The sequence below is a fragment of the Nyctereutes procyonoides genome, unplaced genomic scaffold (genome assembly GCF_905146905.1).
Source record: "Nyctereutes procyonoides isolate TBG_1078 unplaced genomic scaffold, NYPRO_anot_genome, whole genome shotgun sequence".
NCBI classification, from domain to species: domain Eukaryota; kingdom Metazoa; phylum Chordata; class Mammalia; order Carnivora; family Canidae; genus Nyctereutes; species Nyctereutes procyonoides.
Genome location: NW_026575151.1, coordinates 8,163,181 through 8,175,946, shown reverse-complemented (window position 1 = coordinate 8,175,946; position 12,766 = coordinate 8,163,181). Strand labels below are relative to the sequence as shown.

Sequence of the window (12,766 nt, the reverse complement as noted above, 5' to 3'; positions counted from 1 at the left end):
AAAACAATTATTTATAACATTTTATAATTCCTAGTAAAACAATACAGGAGTTCACATAAGAAAGTTTGCCATTACTAAAATATTTCATACTCAAGCTGAAATAAACCTAATTCTTCAAAGGGCTCTCTTAGTCTCTTCTGCCCATTCTGGATGCCAGAATCATGACTTTATTGTCAGTTGGGCCCAAACTGTATGTATACAATAATACCTGGAAAAATTGTTTAAAATTTAACTTCAGAATAGATCCAAAGTTTTAACTGAGAATGCTGAACATAACAAATGAATTGAACCCTGTCCAGCGACATAATTATACACACCCAGGCAATGGAATTCTGATAGGAGTATTCCATTTCCTTATCCCTAAGGAACTGATAAAACTCTTTAACATAATATAAATGCAATAGTGACAGTAATAATACAAATTTTTAAAAGCAATAGATAATATTCACTGGATGTTTACAGTATGCCAGGCATTGTTAAGTGCTTAGCAAGAATAGTCTCAATTCACACAGCAACCCTGAGAAGCAGGCATTATGCTCATTTTATAATAAAAGAAACTGAATCTCACAAATGATAACTAATGTATCAGTATCACAAAGTAAGTAGATGGCAGGGCCAACCTTTGGATCCTAGTCCATGTGTCCATTATAGAGTGGCAAAAAACATGGACTTCATGGAAAGGCACTTTTCCCATGAAGGATGTGAGTGGGTGCCCCATTCTCTAGCTTAAGGCAGTTATTCTCAATACTACATTTACAAAATGAGGATCATAATGCTATCTAACCATTACACATTTTTGAGAGAATAAATAAGATAATGAATATAAAGCTTTAATATTTTGCTCAGAACATACTGCCTTCTCAATAAATGATATCTAGTAGTATTAATATCAAGGGTAGTTAGTATTCACTTTAGAAGAAAATATACATTTGATAAATGACAAGATTAAATTTATTAATCAAGAGTGTCGGATAACTGAATTCTAGTTCTTGGACAATCCATATAATAAAAAATAAGACAGTAAGATTTCAACCAGCCATCAAATACTTTACAACTACCTCTTATGTCTCCAGTTTCATTATTTTTTCTGTCACCTACACTGTGTTTTGATGATGATGGATTTCTAAAGTTAAATGTTGAGTTGTAATTTCCTGACAGTCTATCACCAATTACCACACATTAAGAGGTCTAATCAATTTTTTAAAATAATTTCATGAAGCATGTTGTTCATTAGGAATTTTTTTTATTTTAGCATTTAAAAAAAATTTTACTAAAGTCTTTCACAATATACTTTTACACCTATGTAGCCACACTTGAAAAGATGTCAGTGAAGTAATTTGTTTCTATTGAAAATAAAAGGAATTATAGATACAATGATCACTAGAATCTCCCCATTGAAAATGAAACAGTATTTGCATGTTGCTTACAAATTAGATGCATAGGGCAGAAGGTAGGTCTGACTATGAACTGAGCTATTCCATGCAAAACAGAAGAGATTATTTTATTGCTCTACGGAGCTGAAGGAGAAACAGGAAGAAAGGAGAGCCTACAAGAAGGCTTAGCTAACTAAATGCTTGGGTCCAAGCAGGATTTTGGTCTCTTGTTTATTTTGGTTTTGTTTGTTTGTTTGTTTGTTTGTTTGTTTGTTTTGGAGGCATTCAGTTCGGTTTCATAGAAACTTGCTAAATTTTGCAGGAACCTACTTAGGGGCATAGGATTTATGAATATAGAAAGGAGTTAAGAGCTTGAAAAACCCACCCAAGGACATACAGTGAATCTGAAGGAACCCCCAGTCATACTCAGTTTGGGCTGACTAGCTTCAGAAAACACCTAGACTTACAAAAATCACAGAGCATTCACTTCACTTTCAGAAGGCTAGAGAAGTGATATTTGAAGTGATTTACTCAGATTCCTATAGACAATGGGTTTTAACCAACATAGGAAGACTTTATACGATAATGTAAAATAGTGAAACTTAACAACTAATAGCCTATTTGTTGACTGGAAACCTTACTAAAGAACATAAATGGTCAACTAACACATTTTATGTGTTATGTGTATTATATACTGCATTCTTACACTAAAGCAAGCTAAAGAAAATATTATTAAAGAAATCGTAAGAAAGAGAAAATACATTTACAGTACTGTACTGTTTTCTTTTTAGTATATCCACATGTAAGTGGAACTGTGTAGTTCAAACCCATGTTGTTTAAGGGTCAACTGTACATCCTCTAGGATTTCTCTGAGTAAGAGTCTTTTGTCAGCCAAGTCTCTCTCATTTCTTGATCTGAGAATGTCTTTATTTTGCTCACTACAAAGATATTTTCCGTGGGTTTATAATTCTGGAATCATCCTTCTTTTCTCTGGACACATGAAAGATTGTTTTCAAACTTTTTTGATTTCTCTGCCCTATGTTAAGGCAGTAAATCCTATTACTCTGTCCACCTAGAAGGCTGGATCTTGTCTCCTGTCACCTCCAATTCCCAAGATCATGAAATCCTTGCTGAGATTCCCTGAGGTTGAGCATATGCCTGCAGGACAGACATGGCTCTAGTACTCTGCTTTCCTTTCTGGGAAATCTGGGAAACTGCTTTCACTTAGTTTTTAGACTCTTAAGTATTCCTCATTTTCTTGACAATACATCAGTGCATATTACAAGTTGCTTTTTTAGATTTTATCCAGAATTTGGTTTTGTTGGGGCACCTGCATGGCTCAGTTAGTTAAGGGTCTGCCTTCGGCTCAGGTCATGATCCCAGGGTCCTGGGATCAAGCCCTGAGTTGGGCTTCCTGCTCAGTGGGGAGTCTGCTTCTCCCTGTCCCTCTGCCTGCAGCTCCGTCTGCTTGTTCTCTCTCTCTCTCTCTTTCTCTCAAATAAATAAAATCTTTTTAAAAAGACTTTGTTTTTGTTTTCACAACAAATATCAGTTATGATATTTGCTATGCCATTCTGCTGAAAAAAAAATAAGGCTGGTCCATTTCATTTAAAGAGAGAGACAAAGAGAGGCAGACAGAGGAGGGTTTTTCATTCTTTTTCTGTTAATAGAATTCCATTTTAGGAATGCCTGAGTATCTCAGTCAGCTAAGTGTCCAACTCTTGGTTTCAGCTCAGGTCATAATCTCAGGGTGATGAGATCAAGTCCTGTGCTGGCTTTGTGCTCAGCATGGGGTCCGCTTAAGATTCCTTCTCCCCCCACTGCTGCCCTCCCCAGCTCTCTCTCTCTCTCTCTCTTTCTTTAAAAAGTAAGTAAATAAATAAAAATATTTAAAAAGAGAGTTCCATTTTAAAAGTAGAGGACTTATTTTGGACCTTTTTCTCTGTATGTGTATGCCTGCATTATTTGCCTTAGCATCAGAAGCAGTCTTGATGGTATAAAGATTTCAAGTACCTTTAGGACTTAATATAAAACATTGATAGTTCTAGCACATGGTCTTGATTAAGCAAGAATAGCAGTATTAGGTATGGGTTTAGTAGTGTAAGAACCTCAAGAAGTCTCTGAGTTACTGTCCATTTAGAATTTGCTAGAAAAGCTAAGAACCATGTAGCTGAAAGCATGGAGAAATCTATAGGCATTTAACTTGGAGTTATGTGGTAGAAATAAGAAGGATCAAAAACTAAGTCTATGAAGATTGAGCACAAAAATACCAATGCTAGCTCCTTGATCCATATCTATGGGAAATGGTACCGATCTATCACCACACTTACCCTCCTTAAGCCAAGGACATGCTTCAGAATCCATCTCAGCACAGTAGCCTCAGCACCCAGTGCCAAACAACCACAGGAGGCAGAAGGATGCAATTTAGCAAAATAGCAACTAACAGTACCTTGTGGCTTGTTCTTCTGTTTTTCAGTAGGGAAACTGCAAGTGATATGTTTTCTCAGGTGCAGCAGAGAAAAGAATTCTTTCCACTCTCAGTTCACCTTTTTGGAAGCTCTGCTATGGTAACCCATGCTAGTGCTTCCTGTAATTGGCTACACAGACACCCAACAAGTAACCATCTAGTGATTGCTGGAGAGGAAAAGGAAGGCTTGTTGACGGTTTCTTCCAGATGTAGAAATTTGCCATGAAATTCTGTACTTGGAACTAGATCTAGAAATAAAGACATATGAATAACCTTTCCAGCTACAATAAGTTTTTTGTTTGTCTGCTTTGTCTTGTTCTTAGAACTTGTGGGCTTGATAGAGAAAAGACAGTTCTTCCATTTGCATGAGTTTATTTCCACTCACAGGCCATGGTGCCAGCTGTTCCCTTCAGTGATAGTCTCCTTTTCTAGATCTTTCCGTAAATGCCAGCTTTTTCTCACCCTTCATGCTTTAAGTCTTGTTTTAAAATGACCTCCTCAAGGTCTTTTCTGATTACTGAAAGTAGGCTTCACTACCAACAATTCATTCTCTAATCAACCATGTTCTTTGCTTTGTGGCATTTATCACTCACTGGAAGTATTTTATTTTTCCTTTTCATGTGTCACCTGTCTCCCCTCACCAGAGCATACATTCTGAGAGGCCAGAATATTTACTGTCTTGTATCCTCAGCACCTATGATGGTGCCTAACATGTAGTAGGCACATGATGATATTTGTGCAGTAATTAATGTGAATGAGAAATATGTACTTGCTATTTATTTTCACCTATGGACTTAATTTTTAAGGTGACTTTAATTTATAGAAAGGTTTTAATTTTATCAAGTTATTTTTTGACTCTCATGGTAATGAAAAGGGACCAATTTATATCTCTATAACAGAAAACACATAGGAGTTGAGATGGCAAAATGATATAGTGCTTAGAAAGACAAACATATGAGCCTAGGTTTTAATCTCAGTTTTTCCATTAGTAGGGGTGAGACCATGAGTGAGGTATCCAACCTCTCTGTTCCTTAGTTTTCTTATTACAGAAATTATGACAAAGGGAAGACAATAGGATTGGGAGAAAAGGAAATGAATTAATGTACTGCAAACACTTAAAATAATGTCTGCCCTTTGGAAGGCCTCTGTAAGTTATTTATTGATGTTATCACATAAAACTACTGTAAATGCACATTATATGCATGTGCAGCTAACTTTTTATGAATTTTTTCACTTGTCAGGAGTAAATAATCATACCTACTTTATGGAATCATGGTGAGAGTGATGAAGTATAAAGCACTTAGAGTAGGGTCTGGCACAGTTAACACTCAAAAACTGCAGTTTTTATTATCATATGCAATATATTCAAATGACTTTTATTCACTTGCTCTTTCCATTCTCCATCTTTTTTGTGTTTGTGCTACCAGACTGTGATCTTTATTCGTGATAGAAATTCTCATGGGCAGGAGGTGTCAGGATACATTGACTATGCCCACAGGCTAAAGCTCGAAGATTTTGAAGTTTATTTTAGTGGAAAAAGAAGACTTCTTCCAAAACCTACAGATATGAGGTAAATTGTATGTACTTCTCACACCCTCAGTAAGAGAACAAGCTCCAGAGAGGTATGATAAAAGATTCTTACTTTCTGTTCTATGTCATGCTTAGAGTGCAATATATATATTATATATATGTAAGAGTAGCTTGAATAAAAAAATTTTTAAATTTAGATTGGAAATGAAGATAGATGCACTTTTTCTGTTAACAGTCTAAGGAAGAGAACTTTTCAGAGGTGAGGTAAGTCAATTCTCAGTGACATTCCTTTTAAATGCTAAGTAGAACCTAAAAATGGCTAATCTCATAAGGCTTTGCAATGAGATTGGGACTTGGTCTGCGTGGACCTGGTCTTCTTAGCAGCCTCAAGAACTGTCCACCTAACACATTCTTCTCCCCCCCCCCCTTTTTTTGGCCACCAACCAAAGTACAAGGCTTTGATGAGCTTGCCCTCATTTACTCTCATCACTGGCCTATTCTGGAATTCCTTCCCACCCATCATTCTTTTTATTATTGACCCCTTACCCCTTCTTCTGGAGGTCACATATGATCTGCTCTATACTGTTGGTTATTCACAGATCAACCCATCTATCCCCTGATGAATAAATCTCAAGCTAATTTTTTAATTATTTTACTTCCTATACAATCCAAAAGTGATAGCAGCATTCTACTTGAACTCTCCACTGTATCCAGATTATTTGACACTTGTGACAATACTCTTCTCCTCTGACATTCCTCCTGTATTTTGTCCATTTTTTTGCTATTATCTAAAGATTTCCTAACCCATCACCACACCTTAATGGATCTACTCCTTTTCTGATCTCACCTAGATGCATGGCATGTCATTTAACTACTCTCTGTAATAATCTCTTTTTGTATTTTGGCTGTATCTATCCTGCTAACTTCAAAGGTAAATTGATAAACACTTTTTTTTTTCCTGCACCTGTAACTGAATTCCTGGGTTCTGCTGGAGGAAATTTTAGGAAATTCCACTAAGGTGTGGATATCCAAAAATATTCTTAAAATATTCTTAAGTTTCATCACTTCCTCAAGATCTTCATCATCAACTCTTGACACTGATTCCTCTCAATATATGATTTGCCTCACATTTCACAGATTACATTGAGTCTAAACATAGAAACTACCAACTGGGGATCCCTGGGTGGCACAGCGGTTTAGCGCCTACCTTTGGCCCAGGGTGTGATCCTGGAGACCCGGGATCGAATCCCACGTCGGGCTCCCGGTGTATGGAGCCTGCTTCTCCCTCTGCCTATGTCTCTGCCTCTCTCTCTCTCTGTGACAATCATAAATAAATAAAAATTTAAAAAGATACTTAAAAAAAAACAAAAAAAAAAAACTACCAACTGATCTGTCTCTTTGTCGATCAAAACAGACTTCCTCATTAGCCTGCATTCTCTTTGTAGTGCCCTTCTGATTATCTTCAGTAATGATTCCATTCTGGCAGCCATCAGCCCCTGGGCCCACCATCCATGTTCAGAATATGACTTTTGCTACTTGGTACACCACCATGCTATCTCATCCATTAGCCTATCTCTCAGAGGGCCAATTTGCTGCAAACCAGTATACATTCCTCCAACTCAGCAAGACCCACAGTTCCTCAAGAACCATGAGGGAATATATGACATAAGAATGATTTGGGGGGCACCTGAGGGACTCAATGTTTGGGCATCTGCTTTTTGCTCAGATCATGATCCCAGAACCCCCAGATCAAGTCCTGAGAAGCCTGCTTCTCCCTCTGCCTATGTCTCTGCCTCTCTCTGTGTGTCTCTTATGAATAAATAAATAAAATCTTTTTTTTTTTAAAGAATGAGTTGGAATTTTTTCTGGTGGCATTTCTGAAACAACATAGGTCTGACCTTAGGTGGCTACACCCTCTGCTTTTAGAAATAAATTTATATCTTGAAAAACAATTAATAGTGAATTCTTACCAAGTGAAATATTCCATTTATACATACATCTAGTCTCACAATTTTTTTAGAGATTCAGAGAAAAAAATAACTACTTGTTCTATTTAGAACTAATTTATTCAACTTGTTTTTCATGCTTTCGATACAACTTTCCACTGAAGCTATACTTCATCTGTTCCCCGTTTTTAAAAACTCTCAAACTTACTCCCTCAACTAACTCCTTTATCTTGCCTCTAAACATGCTGAAACCATTTCTATTAAAAAAAAAAAAAAAAAAAAAAAAAAAAGGAAATCTCCTTTGCATTACAACTCTTCCACTGCCTCTCCTTTGGTTTTCAGCTAAGCTCCTCAAAATAGTGTGTCTCCAATTCTCACTTCTCATGTAGGCGCTAACCCATGGTAATTATTCTGTGCCACCATTATTCAAATGGAATGACTCCTGCTAACATCACCAGGTACTGCCAACTTCGAAATCCCATAGATTATTTTCAGTTATTCTCTGACTGAACTTCCTTATAGTATTTGATTAATGTTGATTAATCATTATGCTGAATAATTATGTCTTCTCAAAACTATTCAAATAACTCTTTTTTCTTTTCAGAATCCCTCATTGAACTCTCCCCCCTTGTTTTTTCATACACATTGGCATTCATCAGAGTTCATCCTTAGACTCCTTTTCTTATCATATGTATTTTCCTGGGTGATTTGATCATTTTCTTAGAGGGGAGTTGTTCTTCACAGCTGCAACCTTAACACAGATCTCTCTTTTTATTGCATATTCCGTTATCCCACTGTTTACTTTAGAGAATGTTCTGTGTATCCCAGTAGGACCTAAAACTTATTTTCAAAATTAAACTCATTTTAACCTCTGTAGTTTGCTCTTGCTTCTGTATCTTCCATCTCGGCAAATGGCACTGCCCTTGGAACTCAAAGCAAAATCCAGATGTCATCCTAGACCTCTTCCTCTCTACCACCACTCCACAACTAATAATTTACTAAAAATACCATATTCTATAACCTTAACATCTTTGTTTATATTAAAGCAAACGTAAGATGTGTCCTTTCACCTGTATGAATTGTTCATACTAATATTTCAGTATGAATCTTTATCTGATGACACTTTAGCAGAAAAAAACATGACATTATCATACCCAACAAATAATTCCTTAATATCCTCTAATATCTGATTAGTCCTTATTCATATTTCATTGAATGTCTTAAAGTTATCTATTCAGAGTTGATTTCACCATATCAAAATCCAAATAATATTGTTTTCTTATTCTATCTTTTGTAATTCTTTTCTTATAAAACAATACCTTCCTTCTTTTTAATATTTTTATACTGTTGATTTGTTAGAGAAACCATGTCATTTATCCCAAGAAATGGCTCATATTCTCAATGTGACTGATGACTCTCACACTGTTGTTTTACATCCTACCTCTATCCTTCTACTTCCTGTAAAATGGCTTGATGAAATAATTTTCAGTGTTTTCTTTTTATTTAAAATATTTAAAATGTGAAACTCCATGAGCTTGATCTGTGAGTTCAGATGGTGTCAGTTTGATCACTCCACTATAAAGTTCCCCATTGTTTCACCCAAATGGTTTTAGCATACAATAACAAAAGCTACCTAAATATTTTTACTAAGGGTTGTGTAATGGTAATTCTCTAATTCTATCATTCATTCTGCATTTTTCAACTAGAATTCTTCCATAGGGAATAACTTTTCCTCATCACTTAATTTGGTTACCCTAAAATTGAATTCAGTGCAGGAAGAAAGATAAAATAAATATTTGATTATTTCCCTAAATTTGTGGAAAAAATGCAAAGCCAAAAGAACAAAAGAGTACACAGATAATGCCAAATTGTTTTCAAAGTGGTTCTGCCAATTTGTACCCACCAGAAGTTCTATGTAAATTCTCTAGTCAACATTTTTTCCCCACTGTTGTGAGTTATGAATGATCTCTCATTGTGGTTTTTAACTTTGATTTCTCTAAACTACTAATTAGGTTGGGCATCTTTCGTTGGTTTTTCATATTTCCTTTCTGTGAATTATCTATTAAGACTTTTCTTCATCTTTTCTATTGGTTATTCTTCCTTTTCTTATAGATTGTGAATTATTTTTATGTTTTGGACACTGATTAATCATTTGTCTCTTGTATGTATTGAAAAATATCATCTTCCCATGTGTATTTCTCCTTTCACTTCTGTTACATTGACTTTGATAGTCAGAAGTCAGAAGTTTTGATGGATTAATATGTTTTACTAATCTTTTCATCCGAGATTTGCATTTTTTGTGTTTTGTTTAACCAAACCCTACCTTTATGCAGGGCAAAAAGATATTGTCCTATTATAGAGTATAGTTTTGATTTTTATTTTATATCTTTAACCTACCAAGATTAAACATTATATGTGATGTTTGGGTAAGGGTCCGCTTTTTATTATTGTTTTCCTGTATGACTAATAATTTGTCCTAGAGCACTTACTGGAAAGTTCACTATCTTCTCTCCTGTGTATACAATACCATTTGTGTCTTAAGTTAGGCTCTGTACATGTTAGTTTATTACTGGGCTCATTCTCTAGTTTTAGTGGTCTTTCTGTGAAATAATATAATCTTGCTCATTTGGTATATTTTAGTAATAGTTTTTGAAATAAAGTCAGTTCTTCTTCAGAAGCATCTACACCATGCTTGTCCTTTACTCCAAAACATAAATTTTAGAGTCAGCTTGTGAAATTCACACACAAAAAAAAGCTGCAATTTTGATTGGACTTGCCTTTGAGTTATGATCAGTGTACAATTAACTGGCATCTATGATATTCAGTCTTCCATTTATTTACTTATTTACACCTTCTAAAACCTCTTTTAATAATATTGTGTAAGTTTCCTAATTAGTGAGTTTTATCATTTTTTTCCTCATGGGTGCCAGCTCATTTCTGAACTTTTAAACAAAGTTGCTCTATTCTGATAATTCCACTGGATGATTTTTACCACATGAGTTTGACTTAAGCCATCCATCAGAATCAATCTTCAGATTTTTCACTCAAGTGATTTCACACCAATAAATGACTAAACAGTTGCTACCGGGGGTGGGGGGGTATATCTTTGGTATATAGATTTCCATACTTAGTTCTATTCAGAACTAAAACAAAGACTTTAAAATCAAAGATTCACTTACCTTTTGACATACTATTCTATTCTGTATAGGAAGAGATATTATTTCTGTGATTGGAATCTTGTCTTGTGGAAAATAGAAAACTGTGGAAAACAGAAATATTGACAGCTATGACTATTATGAAATATAACAGAAGTGAGAGCTCTGAGAACTTGATGTCTTGTCAGGTCAGTCTCCATCCTGACCATGTGTTTAAGATTCAGAACCCTCCTGTCAGTATATGTGAATACCTTACAAGTGAATGGCACATTGCAGGGCAGGGAGTTCACACTTACCTACCACAACTTAGTGAAATAGATTCAAGATGCATTAATGCAATCAGAGAGGAGAAGATAGAGTGAGCCACTTGCAAAAGTCCACAGTAGAGAAATCATGATGAGTAAGAACAAGTCCTTAGAAACTGTAATTCACTGCTCACCTCCAGAACACAATTCTGAATTTTAAAGTTTTTGTAGCCTGAGTGGGATTGCACTACACAGAATCCTTGAGTTATGTCCTACCCCATGTCTATTGGCTTACATTTCCATATTTATGTATCCATATCATTTCCACAAAGACCTGAAGTCTGCCTGTAGAGCTCCACGTATCCCTCAAGTAAACTGGTCAGGAGGAAATGCAAAGTTTTCTTCATGTTTCTCTTTGGAGAGTCTATGAAATATTCATACCCTTGACCAAGGAATGCCCCTAAATACTCAAGCTTTGAGATATTATTATCAAATTTCCCTTGCAATCCCATTGTCTGTTTTATTAAAATGTTTAACATGCCAAACTTCTGAAGTTAGAATGTAAAGTTGTGCTTATGCTGTGCTTAAGTGGGTTCTTATGAAAGCGTCTGGTTCTCAAATTTAAAAGAAAAAGGAGTAAATGACTCAGTTCTTCTGCAAGAAGTATGTAATATATTGCCTATTTTAAGATTATTAATATTGTTATTTATATTAATATAAATATGGTAACTAATTAGTAGAATATCAGTTTAGTCTCTTCAACAGATATTTGCTGAATTTGCCAGAGAAGGAATACTTTGGATGAAAAAGGATTCTGGTAGCTGCCAGCTCCTTGATATTCAAGGTGCGGTCCTGGACCAGTAGCACCAGCAGTAAAGCATCTCAGGCTCTAACCCAATCAATGAATCAGAATTGGCTTTTAATATGATCTGCAAAATTTTATTATGCATATTAAAATTTGAAAAGCATACTGTAGACCTGTGTTGTCCAGTGGAGTAGCCACTAGACACATGTGGCTGTTAAGCACTTTAAATGTGATTAACTCTGAATTAAGATATGCTAAAAGTATAAAACAAATACCTGATTTTGAAAATTTATCATAAAAATATTAACTATGTTATTAACAAACTTGCATTTATGACACGCTAAAATGATATGTTGGATATATGGTTAAATGATATGATTAAATGAACTATAGTATATTTACATATATTATATTATAAAATTATTTTGAAATATATTATTAAAATTATTTTCACTTTTTTAAAACTTTTCTTTAGTGTGGCTGCTAGAAAATTTACAATGACATATGTGGCTCGTGTTTATGGCTCAATTAGATAGATGATAGATAGATAGATAGATAGATAGATAGATAGATGATAGATCTGTTCTACTTGTCCTCAAAAGTTCAATCCCATCCTGATCTTTAGAACCAATATTAATCTTAGATAGGCATGATGTAAGAAACTGTAGACCAGAGATCACCAGTTAGTTATGTCTGGCTGCAGACATGTTTTGTTTGACCTACACTATGTATTTAAAAAATTATGTCAGTGCTTTAGAAACAGGAAATGTCGCATAAAATATATTGGATTTGCAGATTCTCTTAAAAACTAATAAAATCTTCCCACACTGAGCCTGCATTCTCTCATTGCAACCGTGATTTGCAATTAAATAAAACTGCCTCCTGAGATGGGGTATGTTCTCACCAGATTAACATAGATACAGCCTTGACCGTTCACACATAAAGGCATCTGCACCATTCCCCTCAGGTCACTCATTTAGAGTATCTCCTGCGTTCTCCCAAGCATTTGAATTTCTGACTACTAGCCTAAATTACTATCTCAGATGTTAGAAGTTATATTTACCATTAGGCCAGTCAGGCTCTCTGTTGTTCTACCACTGGGTGAGTTTAATTTCACCCCTGGGCTATCTCAGGTGGCTCCAGACTACTGAGTCAAAGTCTGAGATAATTATGATGCTGATAAAAATCAGCTGAGCATTTATGTGTACGAGGCACTGAGCTAAATAATTTATATTCATTATTTCA

The 12,766-nt window shown here is 35.2% G+C and overlaps 1 protein-coding gene across 4 annotated transcripts in view; it reads left to right on the top strand.

The window, feature by feature from the left end:
- CFAP299 (cilia and flagella associated protein 299) overlaps positions 1–12,766 on the top strand; it is a 597,267-nt gene that overhangs the window by 517,618 nt on the left and 66,883 nt on the right. For all 4 annotated transcript variants that reach the window (XM_055313219.1, XM_055313217.1, XM_055313220.1 and 1 more), the window contains one exon: positions 5,268–5,410. In XM_055313219.1, coding sequence (XP_055169194.1) covers positions 5,268–5,410 — 143 coding nt within the window. The remainder of the gene's footprint in view (positions 1–5,267; positions 5,411–12,766) is intronic.